Source organism: Schistocerca serialis, chromosome 5, assembly GCF_023864345.2.
Source record: "Schistocerca serialis cubense isolate TAMUIC-IGC-003099 chromosome 5, iqSchSeri2.2, whole genome shotgun sequence".
NCBI lineage: Eukaryota > Metazoa > Arthropoda > Insecta > Orthoptera > Acrididae > Schistocerca > Schistocerca serialis.
Window position 1 is genome coordinate 514,652,017 of NC_064642.1, and position 25,077 is coordinate 514,677,093.

Below are 25,077 nucleotides of genomic sequence, written 5' to 3' on the forward strand. Positions count from 1 at the left end.
CATCCCGGCTGTCCCATTGTAGCTGGCTACCAAGCCCCCACAGAACATATCTGCCTACGTAGATCAACACCTTCAACCCATTTCATGCAGTCTCCCATCCTTCATCAAAGACACCAACCACTTTCTTGAACGCCTGGAATCCCTACCGAGTCTGTTACCCCCGGAAACCATCCTTGTAACCATTGATGCCACTTCGTTATACACAAATATTCTGCACGTCCAGGGCCTCGCTGGGATGGAGCACTTCCTTTCACGCCTATCACCTGCCACCCTACCTAAAACCTCTTTCCTCATTACCTTAGCCAGCTTCATCCTGACCCACAACTTCTTCACTTTTGAAGGCCAGACATACCAACAATTAAAGGGAACAGCCATGGGTACCAGGATGGCCCCCTCATACGCCAACCTATTCATGGGTCACTTAGAGGAAGCCTTCTTGGTTACCCAGGCCTGCCAACCCAAAGTTTGGTACAGATTTATTGATGACATCTTCATGATCTGGACTCACAGTGAAGAAGAACTCCAGAATTTCCTCTCCAACCTCAACTCCTTTGGTTCCATCAGATTCACCTGGTCCTACTCCAAATCCCATGCCACTTTCCTTGACGTTGACCTCCATCTGTCCAATGGCCAGCTTCACACGTCCACATCAAACCCACCAACAAGCAACAGTAACTCCATTATGACAGCTGCCACCCATTCCACATCAAACGGTCCCTTCCCTACAGCCTAGGTCTTCATGGCAAACCAATCTGCTCCAGTCCAGAATCCCTAAACCATTACACCAACAACCTGAAAACAGCTTTCACATCCCGCAACTACCCTCCCGACCTGGTACAGAAGCAAATAACCAGAGCCACTTCCTCGTCCCCTCAAACCCAGAACCTCCCACAGAAGAACCACAAAAGTGCCCCACTTGTGACAGGATACTTTCCGGGACTGGATCAGACTCTGAATGTGGCTCTCCAGCAGGGATACGACTTCCTCAAATCCTGCCCTGAAATGAGATCCATCCTTCATGAAATCCTCCCCACTCCACCAAGAGTGTCTTTCCGCCGTCCACCTAACCTTCGTAACCTCTTAGTTCATCCCTATGAAATCCCCAAACCACCTTCCCTACCCTCTGGCTCCTACCCTTGTAACCGCCCCCGGTGTAAAACCTGTCCCATGCACCCTCCCACCACCACCTACTCCAGTCCTGTAACCCGGAAGGTGTACACGATCAAAGGCAGAGCCACGTGTGAAAGCACCCACGTGATTTACCAACTGACCTGCCTACGCTGTGAAGCTTTCTATGTGGGAATGACCAGCAACAAACTGTCCATTTGCATGAATGGACACAGGCAGACAGTGTTTGTTGGTAATGAGGATCACCCTGTGGCTAAACATGCCTTGGTGCACGGCCAGCACATCTTGGCACAGTGTTACACCGTCCGGGTTATCTGGATACTTCCCACTAACACCAACCTGTCAGAACTCCGGAGATGGGAACTTGCCCTTCAGTATATCGTCTCTTCTCGTTATCTGCCGGGCCTCAACCTCCGCTAATTTAAGTTGCCGCCACTCATACCTCACCTGTCTTTCAACAACATCTTTGCCTCTGTACTTCCACCTCGACTGACATCTCTGCCCAAACTCTTTGCCTTTACAAATGTCTGCTTGTGTCTGTGTATGTGCAGATGGATATGTGTGTGTGTGTGTGTGTGTGTGTGCGAGTGTATACCTGTCCTTTTTTCCCCCTAAGGTAAGTCTTTCCGCTCCCGGGATTGGAATGACTCCTTACCCTCTCCCTTAAAACCCACATCCTTTTGTCTTTCCCTCTCCTTCCCTCTTTCCTGACGAAGCAACCATTGGTTGCAAAAGCTAGAATTTTGTGTGTATGTATGTGTGTGTTTGTGTTTCTATATAAATCTACATGAAAAAGAAGCTTCCCGAAGCTAAACGCAGAGAAAATATACATTGCTACAACACTAGGATGAATAGATGTATTTTTACTCCATTCCATAGACTCTCAAAATCATTGAACAGTTATGAACTAATGGGGCACAAATTATTTAATAAACTTCCACTAGCTGTACAAGATTTACCAGAGCAACCATTCAAACAAGCAATGTATAACTGGTTAGTTGCCCACCCATTCTACGGCATAAAGGATTTTATCAATTGTAAAATTATACTGTAATAACAAACCAATTACTCTTTTGCAACAGGAATTATATAGTTATATAAGTATGACTTTGTAGGATTTCACTAATCGTAATATAACCATTAAATAACAAACCTATTGTTCTTTTGCAATATGAATTATACTGTATCATTTGTATGACCTTGTCAATTGTAATATTATACTGTAATAACAAATCTATTGCTCTTTTGCAACAGGAATTATATTCTGTTATAAGTATGACTTTGTAGGATTTCATCAATTGTAATATTACACTATAATAACAAACCTATTGTTCTATTGCAACATGAATTATATTGTATTATATGTATTACTTTGTCTATTGCCTTAATGGCTAAAGGCCTAATGACAATAAAATTATTCTGTTGTATTCTATTCTCAGTGATAACTTCTCAAAAAAATTTTCTAACTGATGTCTTCATGTTTTCTTCTGTTAGATACATCATTCCATGATTTTGTCAACCATCCCTGTATGAGTGAGATCAAGGAAAGATCAGTTTTCATACATATTGATGTGCCAGGACATGAAGACAATGCGCCCAACCTACCAGAAGGGTGAGGAACTAGGCTAATATTTCAAGTGTTAAGTGTGAAATATTATTTTCCTTCACATTCTATTGCATCAGAATTCTTGAAGTCTTCTGGTTTTAACAAAAACAGTTTCATGTCATTATTTTTTTATGGTGGTGATGTGAAGAGTAGTAACTCATTCATTTATAAATGTTATTTTTTACTATGAAATTTTCAGTTGAAAATTGCTGATCAAATTTTTAATGTATTTTTCTACTTCAGGTTTCAGTTCCCATCACTTCAGCAATTGGGAGAGGATCTTGTCACTGTACTTGACTTCTTACATGTCAAATATGTAATTGGTCTTGGAGAAGGTGCAGGTGCTAATGTGCTTGCAAGATTTGGGCTGGCCTACCCAGCAAGAGCATTGGGACTCATTCTGATTAACTGCACAGGGAGTGCTGCATCTGTGCTTGACAACTTCAAGAATAAGGTAGCATTGCCTGTAACAATAATATTGCTTTAATTAGAGTAAATTAGTTTTCCCACTTTATTGCTTCTACATACAGACTAAAATTAAACTGAAAATGACTGAAAAAGAAACTGCAGTGGCAACTGGTACCATCATTACTTCGGATGGCTGCTGAAACTAATTTGTTTATCAAGGCTATGGCTGTAGGCTGCTTTTCCACCCTTCTCTGATTTAATTTATGCTCCTTATTTACCAAATTTGAGAGATGTTAGAGTCTGGACTTTCTTGATTTCCATTATAAATCAACAACCTACTACTGACTTAAAAAATTATATTATCCACATTTTATAATGTTTATGTTACCTCCCAAAATTGTTCAAAATAATAATTTGTTTAAGAGTGTAAGTAATGGATAAAGTAAGAATAATGTGCATTCTCTAAAATTTCTAGCCCCATTCTCACTGTATGTCACTATGTTTTCCAAGATACTACACCTATGTCAACTTAAGAAACTCTTCTTCTTTACTTACAAATCAGTGGGAAATACAGGATGGCACATTCAACACCAGCAGTGTCATGTCAGGTTCAATTAATGACAGAGAATGTGGATATTTGAGAGAGTGTAGTGTACATGAAAGTTCAGCTAAATATCATACTTTTACATGTGCTGTTTTGCCCCTTAATGCCTCTGCAATTTGATGAGTAGTAAACTATACTTGTTGTGTGTTGTTATTTCCTTTTACAAATTGTTTGTTATTGCTGTTATTTAATTATTTCTTTAGTTTTACATGAAATAAATGAAAGGCAGCCACTCACCTGAAGTACCCTGATATGTGGCACATAGACACATGTAACAGAACACAGTATTAAGTGGCTTTTGAGCCCTGGTACTTGTTCTGGCAGAAAGTACATAAATTCACACACACAGAGACCCAATTGCACACAACCACAGCTGCAGCATATGACAATGAGACAAGAAGTTTTAAGAAGCATCACCTTGTATTTCCTCAAGAAACCACACTTCATATTTACTTTGATCAAACCACACATGGGTTGAAAAAAAATTTCAGTTCAACAAGTTGGTGTTGAAGAACTAGCAATAACTATAATGAAGCAATGTTCTTATGTGTACAGAATTACATCTTCCCCAAAATTAGAACAGAAAACAATGCAGTGACATTCTGTGTTTAAAATGTTTTGTTTTCTGAGGATAATTATTTTTGTATTTTTCTTTGTAGTTTGTCAATTGGAAGGGGGATGCTGGAGTGAGTCAGTCTGCTGAAGAATATCTGATATTCCACAAATTTGGACATGTAAGTCTGCCTTCGCTGTTTTGAGATTTAGACATCTCCAAAATTTTGGAGCAGTTGTATTGAACTATATTTTTTCTATATGAATGTTTTATAATTTAATTGTTGCAAGTTGGTTACCTGACATTACCTTCTTACATATTTACCCTAATTTATTAAAAAGGAAAAGGAATCACATTTATGTATGTGATACATGTCTGTAATTTTAAAATGTAAGTATAGTCAGCTTTTGTTTTTTGTGCCTCTCTCCTGCATCAGTGCAGGGCTACCATGGTTAAGTAATGGATCTGGCATGGTTAATTTAAAGGGTGGCCAGATAGGCTTCCTGTTGCCATTCCATTATCTCCCCAGAATAGAATATTTGTACCCCATCTTTCTGTGTGGAGTATTATTCACCCAAAAGTAAGCAAGAGTTTTCTAAGTGTTTGCAAATCACGTAACCAAGGCAAGCCTTGGGTGCTAGTCAGGTATTCATCCAGTGGGATGTACGAAACCACCTAAAAGCCACATCCAGTCTGGCTGGCACACTGACCCTTAATGTTACTCTGCCATGTGGATTTGATCCAGGGCCAGTGCACCTCCAGTCCTGGAAGTTGTGGTTTAACATGTACGGCTGTCCAGGAGGGTTTAACACATAAGTATAGTACACAAATAATAAATTTAGTTTTTTAAAAAAACTTGTAATGAAGTGATTACAAATGGTATTTTTAACTTCCCATTAAGGAACAAGAACAAATAAATTGTTGGGTGGACCCAACCTCCAGCAAGCAATATAAAAACATTGTGAACTCAAATCTACTCCTCAGTACTAAACAGACTGCTGCTCTACCTTTTGCTCATGACAAGAAAACAGCTCTCATTGAAAACTGCAATCTCTTAAAGCTAAAATTGTATAAGCCCTTTCCATTCCTTTTAGCACAGTTGCTTCAATGATGTTACATAATATCTTTATTACACAACCTTCTGCCATTGAAAAAGTTTTGCAGTTTTGGCTTCCATTATGAAAGTATTGGAGATCCCCTGTAAGCAAAAGATCATGTGTTGTAAATTGAGTCAGATCTCACAGGTTAGGTTTTTCTAGAAGGTGCTGCAGGATACTATTCATTTCTAAAAACTGCCATGAAGAGACTGCAAAGTTCTAGTCAACTAACCTAAAAATGATGAATTTGACTATAACATTGGCACCTTGTGTGTAATTTTAGATGTTACACCCTTTCCACCTTTGTTCTCACCTCTAGGGGTGTCTTAACTAAACAAATTTTTTTCTCATTAAGAAGTTATACGTTTACCAAGATTCAGTAAAATGGCTTCAAGAAGTCCAAAGTTTCAGTATGTACTGCTAAACCCACTGACGTCTTACCCCACTAGCTCTTTTTTCTGCATATGTGTACCAAGGTACAAATGTCAAATGCATGGTAGAATATAATTTTAAGATGGTCAGTCTGAAAGTAGCAGACCCTGATATTATTACAATCATAGCAACAGCAGGAGAATGTCTGTCACATTCATCTTCAAGACAGAAAAAGAAAAGAGGAGTAACTGTAAGAGAATTGTCCTTCAGTAAGTAAAATCATAGGAAAGGCAAAATTTACATGAAAGGAAAACTATGAAAACAATAGTGTGAGTTTATATTCTCAAAAAAAATTACAGATTTCTAGTCTGACATGATTGTCGCTATGCCTTTATGTATTCATTCATGTTAGAAGTATTACTCTTGCGTTATCTTTTGAAACAAAACTTTTTATGTGAACAATTACCTCTTTGACAGTCTGCCTCACTGTTCAGCTGCACTAGTGTCCAAGAGATTAGGTGGAGTGATAGATATCATGTATCACTTCCACTCTATTTCAGATGTTAACCTAGCAAATTATTGACACCACAGCAATAGAACCAAGAAATTTCTCATTAACACTTTGCTTAATTGCTTGAGTGCTTTAAGACTCACATATAAATCATGACAATGCGTAGCTTCACAAAAAATACAAGTCTCTCAATTATTGTTAAGATCTTAATAAGCTATGTTGGACCTTAAAGTCCCTAATTGTCTGTTGCTCATCATAAATGTTTCACTTTAGAGAAAAAATTAACAATGGTGAGTGCCTAATAAGAGAAAAGAGGAGCATCAGTTGCAGTTGCTGTCAAATGATATTCCTTAGAAGCACAGGGGCAGTGTAATTTTCCAGTATCATATCATATCTTGTTACAGTGTGCTGGTGAGGTTTATTTCCTTTCATGTGTGTTTTTCTGTTCTTATGTTCTTACTCTCACCTCATGTTTTCTGCTTCTTGCTGCTGTGGCATATTTTTTAATGTACGCAAATTTTCTTAAAAATGAGTGCCCATAAAGGAATTAATACCTTAATGGATACTTACCCTAATGGGGCATGCCCCACCTCTCTCATTCAATCATTTTACTCTTCCTATGAGTAGTTGAAATTAAATGGCACCTAAGATATATGACACAGTAATTAAGAAAACTGTAGAAAATTGGTCAAATGTGCATAAAAGGAAGAAACATTAATTAAAACAAGAAGAAACATGGCTTGTCTTTTACTGCAATTAATTCTATTAAATTATCATTGTTCTAAATTATATACTGAAAAATGAGGTTACAGAAATTTACAATGAATCAGAAGAGAGCCCTCCAGTGTATTCATGTTATTCCTTTATTGAGAAAACAGGAAGAAGTGAGAAAAAATTAAATGAATGGAAGGAAAGAGCAGAGTATTTAGGTTTCACCAAGAGAAAATATAGGGTTTGGACAAAAATATGGAAACACCACAACAACATAAACACCGATATTACCCAAGTGCACAGGTTGTGCTGTAGCATTTGACAATGAACAGCAGCTGTGCAATGTCCTTAATACATTTTAAGTATCAGTCATGGTCTGAACAGTGTTCTGTGCAATTATGAGTGCATTGTGTTGCAGCTAATGGAATTCGAACATGGGCAAATTGTTGCTTGTATGGTGCGGCTTCCGTAATGAAGGGAGCCAATCTGTTTGGTGCTTTAAAGGTACCATATCAAAAATTTATACTGCATACAGGGAAAGTAGGAGGACATCATCCATTAAGTCACAACATGGACAGAAGTGTGTGTTGAGTTGTCGTGATGAATGCTAATTGAAAAGCTGCAAAAGTCACTGTAGAACTAAATGTCATGCTCACAAATTTTATCAGCACCATAACAACATGAAGGAAACTCTATGGGCAGTGAACTGCAGGATGAGCTGGAATTCCAAAACCAATAATCAGTGACACAAATGCCCATATCAGCAAAATATGGTAATGAAGCCATAAAGTGTGACTATGGAGCAATGGAACAATGGAAGAAAGTTATTTGGTTGGATGAATCTTGTTTCACGCTGGTCAACTTTATGTCCCAAGAGTGAAACATGTAGGGAGTTGGGGGGAGAGGGGGATTCAGTGATGCGGGCAGATATATCATGGTGTGTCATGCCCCATGGTTACTTTGCAAGGTCACATTACTGCCAAGGATTATCCGACCACTTTGGTTGATCAGGTCCATCCCATAGTACAGTATCTCTTCCCCAATGGTTATGCTATGTTCCAAGAGGATGGGGACCCTGTTCACACAGCATGCATAATCCAGAACTTGTTTTGTGAGCAGATGGAGGTATTACTGCATCTCCATTGGGCACCACAGCCACCTGATCATAATATTACTGAGCCTTTGTAGCCTACTTTGGAGAAAAGGATGTGTGACCCCCATCATTGTTACCTGAACTTGCCACTATTTTGCAGGGGAAATGGTATGAAATTCACCTGAAAACCATACAGGACCTGTATTTATCCATTCTGAGATGACTGGAAGCTATTTTGAATGCCAGTGGGTTTCCTACGCCATATTAGGCATAGTTGTGTGTTGGTTTTTGTAGTGTTTCCAAATTTTTGTATAGCCCCTGTATGTCAAAATGACCAAGCAAAGAAAGTAGAAAAACTCATCTCTTATGATTGAAAGTGAAACATTATAAACCTACATCAAAACTTGATCTTGTGTCAGTCAGTGATCTCTTCTTTGTGGCTCTCTTATTTTCTGTCTGTTGCCATTTCTTTCTATAAATTTCTTAAAATATCAGTTGGTACTCATTTCTTGTATCAATAAATTAATTTATGCTTGTGATTAGTGGTTCTTATAAACTTTTTTCTTGCATTTCACCCACTGTATATTTATTATTTTCATTTTCTGATTTTTCTGTTATTATTTCCTCTCAACTCTTAGCTGCCGCCTTTAATGCCAATGTATTAACAGACTCCATTCTTGTTTTTTGGCTAAAATCCTTCTGTTCCACTTCATGCACATACTTTCCTTATTTCTAACTTTACTTTTCATTGTTTTATACAGTCTTCTAAAGGTTCATACGAAACTGACTGTACTCAAAATTAGCCGATATTCAATCCAGACTAAATGCTGGTGTCTTTCATACACATTTCAATACAATGTTTTTTGTAGCATTTCTTATTATGTTCATTTCAGATGACCTTTCTCCTAATATCATTCAGAAATATCATTTCAATTTTGAACTGTCTCATGCAAATTCTGGAGTTATTATGTGCAATGTCTTTCTGATATATAATTATGTGGTTTTTATAATGAAAATATCTTGTCATGTGAAAGGAAATTTTTTTCCATGCATGTGTTTGTAAAGAATATTCACAACAAAGTTGACATACCTGTGTTTTGTAATCCGCATGCAGATATGGCATAGCATGTGAATCCATTTCTGTATTGGAATGTTTCTTCCAACATACTTCACTGCACACAATATTTTGAACAAGTTCCTGAGTGTAGGGAGCCCAAGTATTTAGCATGTATACTATTAGCAAAGACACTGTACAATCTGCTTGTAAACACCATTTTTTATTGTCTATGTGTAAAAGAGAGTTTTCTGTCATTGAAAACTGTTATGTGTCTTGTGAAATTTATGAAACCCACAATTAATAGTGTCTACACATAATAAACATTGATGAAATGTTCCAAAATTCTTCTCGGAGAATGATCAAAGTTTTAGTGACAATAATTTATAAAATACACTTCATTCCTAAGCATTCTGTGTACGTATATTGTTCTGTTTGCACCATTTAAAATAATGCAGGTGTGTGGTATATGTGTTGTGATTCAATGTAATAGTTATGAATAACATTTTCTGGCATTACAGTTGGTGCTTACATAAATAACTGCAACAAATTTTATAATTCAAGATACAGTAATTACATACAGAGTTACACCCATGGCATTTAACTTGAGTGTTACATCTTATAATAGCCTACACAAAATGTTAATATAATAAAACTCTTATAATGACAAGGAATATTTATTATATTTCTTTAATCCTTATGCATTTCAGCATTAAGAAATTTACAAAGGAAGGAAATCGTACTCATACAAAGTATCGCACTGAAGCTAATCACATAAAACATAAGTGCAAATTGCAGTTATGCACTTTCCTTTCAAAACAATAATTTGTTTCAATAGGATTTTGATGAATAAACAAACAGTCTTGGTTGCAGGGATATAACTCTTATTTGTTTACCAATGACACGTTTTGTATGATTCAGGCATCTTGAGATGAGCTGATATTAATGGTGTTAGTTTGGTGTGACGCCAAGCATACAGAATGCCCCAACAAATGATTTCAATTGTCAAATATTCAGAAACATTCCACTGGGTCCTTGTTGAAGCATGCAACATAATCTAATGAATGCAAAACAGGATCAGGCCTAAATAGATCTGTCACCATGCAAACATATTTGAGGTTTAGTTGCTCATAGCTGGTCTATGCCCATGCATTCTTAAAATGTCATTTCATCCTTAATGTTGTACTTATCTAGCCTAGGAAAATTAATAGCAAAAGTATCAAAAGATGTATTCCCGTATGTGGAGACTTAAATATAAATACACTGAATCCTGATGCTACCTGTAACATTTTCTCAAGTATTGCTCAAACTTACAATTTAGTGTCAGTGGTAAATAGTGAAACAAGAATAACAGAACAGTCAGTGGCAGCTATTGATCATGTGTTAACAGCTTTAGATATAGAAAACTGTAGTGTGGACGTAATTATCCAACCACTTCATTCAGATTGTAAATACAGCCTCAGATCAATTAAAAACAGCCAATCTAATCCAGCTTCCTCACACTTCTATAAATGGTATAGGTAAACATACAGGAAAGTGCTGCTTGTAGCATATACAAACCTCATAATTCCAAACTGATGCACACTGCCGAAAACAAAAACAAAGCAGTGTGGAAAGTCATAAAGCAGGAAACAGGAACCAGAAAGAAGAATAAAACAAACATAAAAATCAAAGACAGAGGGGCCATAATAAAAGATCCAAGATTTGGCACACTATATAAATAACTACTTCAACAGTATAGGAACAAAATTACAAGAAAAAATTCAAACAGCCCCTTGTGTCAAAAAGCTAAACAAATGTGTACTGCATTCAATAGTATTACTGCCCACAACAAAGGAGGAAGTCTGTGAAGCAATTCACAGACTGAAAAACAAATTTTCAACAGGTTTGTATGAAGTTACCAACTTGTGTGATAAGGGACTGTAGAGCCTATCATCACCATTAATTGACATTACAAATCAATCTTTCAAATAGGGTTGCTTTCCTTACTACAAAATATTCTAAATTACTGCCTCTCTTCAAAAAAGATGACACTGAAAATACAGAAAATTATAGGCCACTCTCACTACTATCTTGCTTTGGAAAAATAATGGGAACTGTGTTAAAGGATATACCTATGAACTATTTAAATAAATACATCCTTGTTTCCAATTACCAGTTTGGTTTCCAATCAGGGAAAACCACTGAATTAACAGCAGCATATCTATCAGCTCATGTCCTAGATGCACTGGGTGAAGGGAATTGTACAACAGGTATATTCCTCAATGTAACTAAAGCTTTCAACACAACTGACCACAAATACTGTTAAATAAGCTAGATGAACTGGGAGTAAGGGGGGTGGTGAAAAAATGGTTTCAGTCATATCTAGAAAATAAGAGTGCAGTCGACTGAAATTACGTATGCATCAAGTGGCTCCAAATGTATTGAAAAACATAGTTATGATCCTAAATATATGAATATAATGGTATTGTAGTGTAGTGTGCCATGTCCAGTACTGTTTCTAATTTATGTAAATGATTTCCCACAAAGTATCAAGCATGGACAAAATATTTTGTTTGCAGATGACTCTAATGTACTGATCACAGACAAATGAGTAGAAGTACCAAGAGAGAAAGATAAAAAAATGCTTAGCAGCATATGTGAATGTGCAGTAAACAGTAAAATCGCTCTTAATATAAAGAAAACAAGCACTATGAACTACTACATAAACAAAAAGCCAGATTACAACAACCTGAAAGTAAATAATGAAGCTACACAATGTGTGGAAAGCACAAAATTTATGGGAATGCATGTTGACTGTTAATTAAGGTGGAAAGAACACATAAAAATACTTAGCAATAGAATCTCTACAGCATGCTGTTGTTGTTGTTGTGGTCTTCAGTCCCGAGACTGGTTTGATGCAGCTCTCCATGCTACTCTATCCTGTGCAAGCTTCTTCATCTCCCAGTACCTACTGCAGCCTACATCCTTCTGAATCTGCTTAGTGTATTCATCTCTTGGTCTCCCTCTATGATTTTTATCCTCCACACTGCCCTCCAATACTAAATTGGTGATCCCTTGATGCCTCAGAACATGTCCTACCAACCGATCCCTTCTTCTAGTCATGTTGTGCCACAAGCTCCTCTTCTCCCCAATTCTATTCAATACCTCCTCATTAGTTATGTGATCTACCCATCTAATCTTCAGCATTCTTCTGTAGACCACATTTCAAAAGCTTCTATTCTCTTCTTGTTTAAACTATATATCGTCCACATTTCACTTCCATACATGACTACACTCCATACAAATAATTTCAGAAACGACTTCCTGACATTTAAATCTATACTAGATGTTAACAATGTTGTCTACTCCAGGGGCCTTGTTTCGATTCAGGTCTTTCAGTGCTCTGTCAACCTCTTTCTGCAGTATCATATCTCCCATTTCATTCTCATCCACATCCTCTTCCATTTCTGTAATATTGTCCTCAAGTACCTCGCCTTTGTATAGACCCTCTATATAATCCTTCCACCTTTCTGCTTTCCCTTCTTTGCTTAGAACTGGGTTTCCATCTGAGCTCTTGATATTCATACAAGTGGTTCTCTTTTCTCCAAAGGTCTCTTTAATTTTCCTGTAGGCAGTATCTATCTTACCCCTAGTGAGATAAGCCTCTACATCCTTACATTTGTCCTCTGGCCATCCCTGCTTAGCCATTTTGCACTTCCTGTCGATCTCATTTTTGAGACTTTTGTATTCCTTTTTACCTTCTTCATTTACTGCATTTTTATATTTTCTCCTTTCATCAATTAACTTCAATATTTCTTCTGTTACCCAAGGGTTTCTACTAGCCCTCGTCTTTTTACCTATTTGATCCTCTGCTGCCTTCACTATTTCATCCCTCAAAGCTACCCATTCTTCTTCTACTGTATTTCTTTCCCCCATTCCTGTCAATTGTTCCCTTATGCTCTCCCTGAAACTCTGTACAATCTATGGTTCTTTCAGTTTATCCACGTCCCATCTCCTTAAATTCCCACCTTTTTGCAGTTTATTCAGTTTTAATCTACAGTTCATAACAAATAGATTGTGGTCAGAGTCCACATCTGCCCCTGGAAATGTCTTACAATTTAAAGCCAGGTTCCTAAATCTCTGTCTTACCATTATATAATCTATCTGATACAGCATGCTATGTGCTCGAAATTCTCACGTCAGTATGTGGTATTTCATGTATGAGATCAGTGTATTTTGTTTGAATTTGTCTTGTTATTAGCTATGGCATAATTTTTTGGAGAGTTAGTAAGAAAAATATTCAAGCTGTATTCCGACTGCAAAAAACAACAATACATGTAATGACCAAAGGTGGAACTATGGCCCACTGCCTCAAACTATTTAAAATGCTGGAATTGTTAACTGTACCTTTGAATATATTTTTTAGAGTGTTAGGTATCTTTAGAAATATTGACCACTATGTTACGAATTGCTTAGTATGTGATTATAAAACCTGAAACTACTGCAATATGTATCTGGACAGAAAAAATTAAGTTAAAACTGAGCATAGTTTTTTTACAATGCCACCATATTATGCAACAAATTACCACAGCTTATAAAAGACATAGCTACTACCTGTTCTTTCAAAACAAAGCTTAAAGATTATTTACAAAATAAAAGTTTTTACGCAGTAATGGAGTACCTAAATTAAAACAAGTTACCTATTATAAGAAGTGCTGTTTATAAAGTGTATACAGAAGTAATAATTTGCTAAGACTATAACAAAAACCAAATGTGATTAGATTTTTAAAAATCATTGCCAGTTATTGTATAAGAAATTAATTTTAAGTCACAAAAATTTTAGTGTTTTGGATGATGAAATTCATACAACATAAACTGTTTCACAGATGAATAAAGCAATCAATAACTCAATCAGTAATGGGGTTCCATGTAGAAGTTTCATGATTCACAATAATGTCAATTTTTTAAAGAAAATTTTATCTTTGCAAGAACTACAGCATTTCTCAAGAGACGCTCTTGTCATTGTACATGATTTCCTTTCATTTGATATTTGTCTTTTCAGTCATAAGGTTTATAACTTATTAGTGCATTTTTCATATTTTTATTTGCTTCAAAACCATATTACAGCTTTAATTCTTAAAAACAAACACATATTGCTACAGGCTTTCAATAATTTTTATTTTTGAGCCAAATGTTAGAAAACAGCCATGCTCATGGATTTTGGTAAATAAAAATAACATAAAGGAAAAGATGAGTGAGAATAGCAGTTTACCACAGGTAGAGAAAGTTAAAAACAAACTTAATCAGTGGTGAAAGGAGATTTACTTTCTAAACAGCAAATCTTGCAACAGCTTATGGCAATAGACAAAATTCAATGGTAAATGCAAAATGGTTTTTGAATATATATCACTAAATTATTAATATCTATTACCTTATAGTTTGTCTGTATTTATTTAGTTCATAGACAAATTAATTTATTAGTTGTTGTGTTTATTCCACTAGTTACAAAAACGCACATATATGAAATCATGAGAATGATTTGAACATTGTATGTTACATGTTTCAATTAATTTTCTTTTTTCCTTTCATGTTATTCTACAACTAACTCTACAGCTAATGTCTGAGGTAATGACAAACAAATGTTATGCACAAATTAGTTCTTGGCACCTGTAGACGCTGAAATAGAAGGCCATGATGTCATTATGTTATGTATAGTTTTACTGTTTAGATGCCTTTGTTTGAGACAAGTTGTTACATGTACAGTAGAATTTGAGAAACAACTGCAACAGTGCACTGCCTTTATGATAGAACATATAGGTATCTTTGTATTGCTAATGCTTGCAATAGTGCATATACCTGTAGATGTTATCTATTGCATTGACTTTTTAGATAGGGTAGAGTTATCACTTTGCACATTTGACCCAATTTTTTGAGGTCCTTATGCTTATGATCTTTATAGCATTACATTACAATACCGCTAAAATATTTTATTTATTCAGTGCTTTTTGTTGAGATCATTCAGTTCCTGAAAGATTAAAAGATAACCATATGTCAGTTCTTAGTTTAAGCTTATGTTTCTGCATCATGCTGCTTTCTTATTTTCAGCAATTGGTTAATGAAACAAACCCAGACAAGGAAAAAGTCATGCAAGAATTTCAAGCTCGTCTGCGAGGGACCATCAATAACAAAAATCTGAAGCTCTACGTAAATGCATTTTTGGGGTTAGTATGCATTATATATTCAAATATATTGCTAGCTATTTAATAGATCAGACACTACCCCTTACATTATCATGTTATTGTTGGTATCTTAAAGCAGCTGTATGCTTTAATTTTAGTCCCTAAAAATAATGTGGTCTTGTAATTAGTATGAAAATCATGAAAAAGGGGAGGGGGGGAATCATTTCAGATATCAATTTCTTCAGTTTAGTCATGAACATCTAATATCTACTACAGTATTTTGTACTGTAAATACAGTACAAATTTTTGAAAAGTTTTGAAGGTCAAAGGAATTCAAAAACCTCTTTGTAGGCCATGCTTATGTTCTTTATGTAAGTTACATTACATTTTTAGGATTACAGTATCTAATATATGGTATACTGTACTTAATAGTTTGTAGCATATAAATTAAAAATTTAAAAAAACTCAGTAATTTTTGTTTCCGGTGTTATTGAGTAACAATGTCACACCATTGTTTCATTAGAAGGATGTCAGCCAGTGTTGACTCATAGGAATGTTTAACAAATTTTAGGGCATCCTATAATAACAACACATGTACTGTAATTTCTGTGTTATACTATACCTAGTAGGTTTTTGAGAGATGTATTCTTCATATTGGCTTACCTCTAATGCTCGAAAACCATCTGTGGCTCTCACTCTTGTCATCCATGCCATCTACTTCAGGCTCTTCAGTCATGTCAGCATTTGACTGCAACAATTTTCTACAGTTTCTTGGTCCATGATTTTTGTTGTATCATCTGTGACAATGCATTCATCCACCTCACAAATATCCAAATCTTCACATCTGCAAATTCTTTTTACCGTATCTGTCAAGTTTACAGAATTTTCTGCCTGATCTTTTTCAAGCCCATCATACATTTTCTACAGCCCTTTCAAAGAGTTTCTGCTTTCATTATCCCAGGCTTGTGCACATCAATAAACTACATGTTTCATATTCACTATATTTAGTGCATCATTCATACTTTTGTTTTGCAAGTCATTACGTTGCAGGATGGTTCTTAAGAATATCCCATGATAGTGCTGTTTAAATGTCATTATTATACCCTGATCGAGTGACTGAAATAGATTGGTAATGTTTGGGGGAAGGAAATGCACAATATCACCACTTTTAACATGGAAGGAAGTGTAGGCATATTGTCAGTTAATAAGATGCCTTTTTAGGCAGATCTTCTTCAGTTAAAATGTAGACCATTCAGCAAAGAGTTCACAAGACATCCAGGAACGTTTCTGTGGTGTATAAAAAACTGGTAGCACTTTCTGAGCAACATTCTTCAAGGCTCAAAGGTTTATCAACTTCCTGATACACAATGGAGGAATTCTGAATGTGCCAGAAGCATTTATCATTCTTTTTTCATTTTGTGTCCTATTGTAGATGTTCTTTTGAGGAGGGTATGGGCAACATCTTGAAAATAAGTCCTGTTTCATCGGCACTGTAAATCTAGCCATTAGTATAACTCTGAATGTAATCTTCAAACTCTAAAACATAAATTGTGTCTGGGTCTTCAGATAATTTTTCTCCACACACATTCAATTTCCCAATGCTGTATCTGTTTTCACACCTGTGTAACCACCCACAGCATGAAGGAAAATCTATTTCCTTATCTCATAACAACTTGTATAAGATTTTAGCTTTTTCTCGCAAAATCAGGCCATCAAAGGCATGCCTTTTTCTCATTGTTGGGTAAATCAAAGATAAAGAGCTTCATCTACATTTTCAGAGTCAGATATTTCAAGTGTATTTCTATGAGGATTGTTCACAGCTTGTTCTAGAAGTTCAGCTTTCAACTTCATTCATTCTGAAATGGCAGAAACACAACTCCATAATTAGCCACCAGTTTTCAGTAAACTTTAATTTCCATCATCATTGATAGCAGCTAATTTATCAGCAAAAATAATCACAAAATGCTTCTGCTTAAGTTCGATAGCAGAAAAATTGACTCACAATGGGAAGAAACAAACGCTGAAAGCCACTGTTGTTGGCAATGTAGCTTTATTTAGACTGGTGAGTTGGTGGGTGAAGCAACTCAAGGTCAGGCAGTCACCTTTCCCTGCTACATGCAGTTCAGCAGGTCAGGCAGTCACCTTTCCCTGCTACATGCAGTTCAGCAGGTCAGGCAGTCACCTTTCCCTGCTACATGCAGTTCAGCACACTCCCGTCTCTTCCATCCCTCCCCTCCCCATACTCTCCAGAGGTGTTTCAGATAATCGGGGTTGTGGTTGTCCAAAGTTCAGTTAACCAGGGTTTTACTGTAAACTCAAAACCTTAAACTGATTTTCTATTATAATTTCTCGCACTAATTTTATTTCATACTGTTTTTCTTTCATGGAGCAAATGAGTATGCAGACTCTACAAACTGACACTGACTACATAATTATGATATCTGTTACTTAAAATGAGAGCTATTAAAATTACAACTTAGTTTAATACCTAGAACAGAAGCTTTAGGATCATCATTAAACAAGGATGAATTGGTAACAAAATTAATGGAGACAATATGCTCCCAGTAATAAATTATTTTGGACTTGTTTAGTGTAAAAATTTCAATCTAAAATATTTACGTATTACGTTATTTAAATTAAACAGGTGTAAGTCTATTTTAGGCATAAATTACAAGCAGTACAATTTGGAAACTTGGTGAACTGTGAGACAAAACCTTAATGTATATCCTGATATTTATTTACACCACTTCAAGTGAAATATTTTTAGGATGTTTTAGAAATTTTTATAAAAATTTTCTTCAGTATCTGTAATGTAATATTAAAATAGCTAATTTTACAGAAAACTTGACCTTAGAAATCTGGTGATTGTAAAATAGCTTGCCAAGTAAATGTGGCTGCGAGTAAAGAAAAGCCAGCCATGTTCCACTACTATGCTTAGAAATATAAACTATATTTAATTCTGTTGAACTGCTTCAACTACATATTAGGTGCTATTTTACATTACTACTGCTTGATAGCCTTGATTAGTTTATGCCCTGTACTTCTGTGACTATGAACTCAGAACTGTGCATCACGTGATTCACATAAAATGTGGACACAGTTACCAGTATAACAAGTGGTTGCAATTATTCACATGTTTATTAATTGTAAAAAATTATCACACTGACACACAGAAACTCCATTAAGACATGTACTTTTTATTTCATTATTGCGAATAGATACCTAAAACGTAAGAGGTCTGCTGTATGAATTATCCTACATGCAACTGTACCTAAAAGTGGCATAATAAGAGTACGCATGCATTTTTTGTTGAAATACCACTCCTTTCCTACATAAATACAATCATCATGTCCCCTCTATTTCCACACTATTTTGTATCTTTTCTATGCTTTGTTTGTGTTTTTAGAGCAGAAAGCCTTGATTTTGAGTATCTTCTAGGTTACATCCATTTTTATCTTATACCTTATGATAATTAATTACATCAGTCTCTCTCTCTTGACACACACACAGGAAAGTCAGAGAGAGAGAGAGAGAGAGAGAGAGAGAGAGAGAGAGAGAGAGAGAGAGAGAGAGAGTGGGGGAGGGGGATGGGGAGAGGATATTATGAACATATAATTTTAACTCATAAGAAGCATAAACATCCTAACTATATGGTAGTCAGATCTTCAAATATGAAGAGTTCTTAGTATCAGGAGCCAAAGAAATTTTTGTGCTGAGTTATTCCATGTTGTAACTAGAAAATACTCTTCCATGTGTAAAATATTTCTTTTCTTTACAGACAATAGTCATTGGATAATTATAGGTGTTTTATGTGGTACTCCGTTTGAATTCTGGTGATTTTTGCTTGTACTGGTATTGTAGAATGGTAGGCAAATGCACTTACTTAAAATAATATGCGGGTCATCCACAAAGTAAGTTCCATTTCTATTTCTATCCAGGGCAGTGCTATGATCACAGTTCTGAGCATACATGGCAGTTACTCTGACTCAAGGAGAAGACATGTATGCCATTTTAGATTGCTGCTGCTGACGTGTGCTTTGTAGTGCTTCTTTATAACAACAGCCGTAATTGAAAATGCTTCCGTGTGTGAAATCAGATCTGTGATTCATTTTCTAAATGCAAAGAAAGTTAAACCAAAGGAAATTCATCAGCAAATCTGCGAGGTTTACGGGCAAAATGCTGTGACTGATTCAATGGTTAGAAGATGGGTCAGACTGTTCAATGACGAACGTGATCAAACGCATGATGAAGAATGAAGTGGATGCCTGTCTGTGGTTACTAATGAACTGGTTCACACAATTGAAGAGAAGATTAAGCACAACCGCAAGTTTACACTTAGTTCCCTTCCTATGGAAGTTCCGCAAATCTCACGATCACTAATTCATGAAATTGTTACTGAAAAATTGAAATTTCGAAAACTTTGCTCACGTTGGGTACCCAAAATTCTTACTGAGCAACACAAAAAACAATGGATGTCCAGTGCACTTCAGTTTTTGACATGCTACAATGAAGAAATTGATGGTTCTCAGATAGTCACGGCGGATGAAACTTGTGTATCGCACGACACCCCTGAAACAAAACGGCAATCAGTGGAATGGAGGCACACTTCATCTCCAATTAAGGTTAAGCCTAAGCAAATCTTGACACCTCGAAAAGTCATGTGCACCATTTTTTGGGACAGAAAAGAGGCATTTTGCTGATTGATTTCTTGCCATGAGGTCAAACAATCAATGCTCACGGTTACCGCGAGACCATTAAGAAATTGTGCTGCACAATACAGAACAAGCATCAAGGATTACTGTCAAAAGGTGTTATTTTTTTTCCACAGTAATGCCTGACCTCACACGGTGAATGTGACCAAACAACTCTTATAGCAATTTCACTGGGACCCATTCTGATCATGCTCGGTACAGCCCGGACCTCGCTCCTAGCGACTTTCATCTCTTCTTACACCTAAAGTCTGTCCTTGGTGGTCAACACTTCAACAATGATGATGATGATCTGAAAGAACATTACCACATGGTTGAATACACAGGCGGCAAACTTTTATGAAGAAGGCATACAAAAACTTGTACCACTCTATGACAAGTGCCTACAAAATTTCAGAAGCTATGTAGAAAAGTAGTTTAACAGTTGTAGATTTTTGTACAATAAATATTTTTTCTGTATCTGAACACATTTGTTTAATATAACCAAATGGAACTTACTTTGTGGGCATACCTTGTATGACAGAATAACTTATGAGAAAGCAAACTGAGAAAAAATGGTTTCCAAGTTTTAGTGTCTTATTCCCAAGTTTTTATATCTCATCATCCTTGTGAAGATATTGTTATTGGCTTCAGAAACCCAACTTACTAAAAGTTCTTGTTGACAGTTTTCCTGTTTTTCATTTTCTTTCTGAGTGTATTGTGTATTTTTCCCTCCTTTACTCTACCTAATGTACCTTCTAGCAAATTTACCACCCTTGTCGTACTTCAAATAGATTTCACATTGTTTGAAAAATTGCATCTCATCAAATTGATACCTATTTCAGGCGCAAAGACCTACCTTTGAAAAACTGCCAAACAGATGTTTTGCTTATCACAGGCATGTTAAGCTCTTATGCTTCAGTTGTTGAGAAACTACACAGAGACCTTGACAAAGCAAAAGCCACACTTCTTAAAGTGGAAAGAGCTGGAGATGTTCTACTGGAAGCTGTAAGTCATATCTTTAATTACATAATCACATTCATTAATAAAAAATATGAAAAGTAACTGTGAGTAATTTTCTTACAATATATCCATAACAAATTTGATATGATTTTTTTGTGATCACTGCGTTTTATGTTTTCTACTTGCTATTTATTTAAGGTAATGAGTGGTCTATTACTTTGAAGAAGAAGAAAATAGAGTTTAAAAAAAGGAAAATGAGAGACAAATAAATGAGGCTTACCAACTATATTTGCATAATTTGAAAAAAAATACATATTTGCAGCAATATAGATAAAATGTATAATGTATTCAAACTATCAAATGGGGAAAGTTACAAACATTATTGATGGCAAACCATCACAGGAGTGTGCTACTGAAACCTCCTGACAGGGTTCAGGATGTTATTCAGATGAGGTATTGAGGTAAGGTCACAATTGGAATCAGTTAAATCATAGAAATACCTGGGCGTAACAATCTGTAGGAATATGAAATAGAATTATCATAGAGGCTCAGTCATACGTGGATCAGCTGGAAAACTCTGTTCATCAGTGGGATGTTGGGAAAATACAGTCAGCCTACATGTGAGATTGCTTACAAAACATTTGTGCAACCCATCCTAAACTACTATCCAAGTGTGTGGAACTCATACCAAACAGGACTAATGAAGGATATTGAACACAAACATAAGTATGGATCCCAGATCAGTAAGAAATATTGAAGTATTGGTCGAACAGGTGATTTGTAAGCTACCTGATTTGTCAGTGGACTTCATTTTCTGTGGATTCTTCCAATGAATCTCAAGTATGGCATTTGCCTTATCTTCAAATAATTCTGTGTGGCTGTTCCACTTCAGATCACTCTGTACACTTACTCCTCGATATTTTATGGAAGTAACTATTTTCTACATTATTGTTCTACATGATACGATAATGGGACTTTCTGTGTATACACAATGTATTACATTTGTTTATGTAAGGGTGAATTACTACTCCCTAATCCAAATGTCAGTCCCTTGCAGAACTTCCTACATTTCACCACAGTTCTCCAGCATCATCCACAACAGTATCATCCACAAAAAGCCACATGGAACTTGTAAAATTATCCACTAGGTCATTTATATATGTTGTGAAAAGTAACAGTCCTATAACACTTCCTTTGGTATGCCCAACTATATTTTTATGTCTGAGGACTTCTCTCCATTGAGAATGACATGCTGCGATCTGTTTGCTAGAAAGTTTTCAGTACAATTACGCAGTTGGTTTGATACTCAGTACGCTCATTTTTTCTTTGTTATACAGCAGTGTGGAACTGTGTCAGATGGCTTCTGGAAGTCAAAGAATATGCATCTACCTGTGTGCCTGTACCTACTGCTTTCTGGGTCTCGTAGTTGAACAAGCAAGCTGGGTTTGACATACAGTTGTTATTGAAGCCCATGTTGATTCCTACAAAGGAATTTTAGGACTCCATAAATGTCATAATCAGCAAGCATAAAACATGCTCCAAAATTCTGTAACAGGCAGACATCAGAGATATAAGCATATAGTTCTGTGTGTCTGTTCATTAATCTTTGTTGAAAATGAGAATGACTTGTCCTTTTTTCCAATCATTAGAAATGCTTTGCTCCTGCAGAGACTGCTGCTATAAGAGGGGCAAGCTCTATCACATACTTTATGTAGAATCAGACTGGTATCCATTCAGGTCCAGTAACTTTTTCTCTGTCGAGCTTTTCTGTCCTGTCGTTACATTTCAATATGTCACTTTATTGACTGCCTTTTATGGTTTCTCAGTTTCTCCATGAAACCATCTTATGGATCAAGCAAATTAGTGACCATTTGTGCTGCTATTCTATGTATGTGTTCAATCTCCTTTTGTTAGTCCTGTTTGGTATGAGCCCTGCACACTTGAGCAATATTCTAATATGGGTCGCACAAATATTTTGTAAGCAATCTCCTTTGTTGGCTGGTCGTTATCTCAGTATCCTTCTGATGAACAACATGTGGCAGCTGCTTTACCTTTGACTGAGCCTATATGATCATTCTATTTCAGATCCCTACAAATTGTTACACCCAGGTTTTTCTATGATTGGACTGATTTCAGTTGTGACTTACTGATACTGCAGTCATAACATACTACAATTTTGCATTTTATGAAGTGCACAGTTTTAAATTTCTGAATCTTTAAAGCAAATTGCCAAGCTTCTCACCAATTTTGTATATTTTCAAGATCTGGCTGAATATTTCACAGGATATTTCATTTGTAGATAACTCAATCACGAGTGACAGTCTCGAGGTTAGTATTGATGCCTTCTGCCAAGTCATTAATATACAATGTGAACAACAAGGGTCCCAACAAACTTCCCTGTGGCATGCCTTAAATTATTTTACATCTTTTGAAGATTCTCTATTCAATATAACATGCTGCATCATCCCTACTAACCAATATTCAATCCAGTCACAAATTTTATTTGATACCCTGTACAATCATACAGTATTTCCATTAATGAGTTTGACATGATACTGAGTGAAATGCTATTCAGAAGACAAGAAATACTGCATCTACCTGAGTGCCTTGATCCATGGCTGTCAGAATGTCACATGAGAAAAGCTTTCACATAAGTTTCCGGAATTCATTTTAGTTGGCATGGAGGAGGTAATTTTGTTGTAGACATCTCATCACAGATAATGAGACCTGGTTTGCCCAGTGTCATCCAGAGTAAAGTTGGCAACTGCTGAAATGTTAACTTTGGCCCACAATGTTTATTAATATAAACAGCTTTTGTAATAAGCAAATAACAAATTAATCCATGAAACAGGCAGTGACAGTTCTTGGAGAAATATTCATTGGAGTCACAATAGAAACCATTCAATGCTATAGAGTAGAAGGATGAGGTCCCAGCAAGAGTAGCCAGTTAATATGTATTTCATAAGAAAGTTCTGTAAAGGCAAGAGGTGTTGGATCCAAATGCACCAAGCACACAGTAAACAATCAGTACTGCAGAGTCCACTTGTAGAGCCAGTTGGATGGCAGCAAACTGAAACAGAGGTATCTGTCGGATGGCCTTTTATTGGGCTTGCTGCAGGCTTTCAAGTGACTGGCCTGTGGTAGTAACTGTGATCCCACCGTAGGTGCCCTCACGGTATGTGTGTGACAACTCATTGGTATCGTTCATTTGTACACGTTGTGGGATTACTAAAGCTATCACACAATGCCACCAGTTTAATTCATTGTAGAAAAGGCAGCCACTGTAGAAATAGTACACAGCTGTCTGCATCATGTTTCAACAGACATCCAAAGACCAGTGTACTGATCTTTTAATTGACTCTAAAGAGTGTTGTGGCTGATAGTTTCTAGTAGCTTTATAAATGTTGTGAAACAGAGAGTACTTTGAAGGTGAATAAATGTATGTTGCCTGTATTTCTGTTTTGTGATACTATTCACTGAACTTTTTAGACCCAACTTGTTCATTTGGTAACAGCATTGATAAACTGGCCCTACAGTTAGTGACTCTGACTATCTATTGAAAAACATATGTAATGTCAGCGTAAAGTAGGGGGTTTCATTTGCAAATGAAAAAATCATGTGATATTTCAGGACACCCACTGAAGATGCCTTGTAATTAAGGTGAATCACATGAATCACACCTGGGTGGGAAAAAAAATGTTAACGTGTCGCATGGAAAAGGTGTTATTCTTTTGAATCACTGTAATTTATATACAGATAATGCAAAAATGGCCAGCACAAGAATCTTGTTAAGGACAGTCTTGTTTGTATGTTTGTCAAATGCTCAACATCTGAACTGCATATTGAGTGATTGCCTTTACTCCTTTTCACTTCTACCAGCATTTTTATTCCAATTAGAGCTTTCTGATATTATCTAAATATTTAATATCACCAAAAGCTGATTAGCTCCATATTAATTATATTTTCTAAAGCCAGTGCATGGAGAGATATGACAAGTGATAGACAAATTTGTGTTGACAGAACTAAATAGGTAACAATACAGAAAAATTTGCAGGTGACAATATAGCTGGAGACAGTAGAGTCACATTTTGTAACAGTAGGTAATTTTTTACACCTGTCATGTAGTAT

The 25,077-nt window shown here is 36.2% G+C and overlaps 1 protein-coding gene across 3 annotated transcripts in view; it reads left to right on the plus strand.

Annotated features, from left to right (window-relative positions):
- The window catches only part of LOC126482284 (uncharacterized protein ZK1073.1), a 564,828-nt gene that overhangs the window by 535,487 nt on the left and 4,264 nt on the right, over positions 1-25,077 (plus strand). For all 3 annotated transcript variants that reach the window (XM_050106272.1, XM_050106273.1, XM_050106274.1), the window contains exons 4-8: positions 2,623-2,740; positions 2,978-3,188; positions 4,406-4,480; positions 15,225-15,340; positions 20,832-20,994. In XM_050106272.1, coding sequence (XP_049962229.1) covers positions 2,623-2,740; positions 2,978-3,188; positions 4,406-4,480; positions 15,225-15,340; positions 20,832-20,994 — 683 coding nt within the window. The remainder of the gene's footprint in view (positions 1-2,622; positions 2,741-2,977; positions 3,189-4,405; positions 4,481-15,224; positions 15,341-20,831; positions 20,995-25,077) is intronic.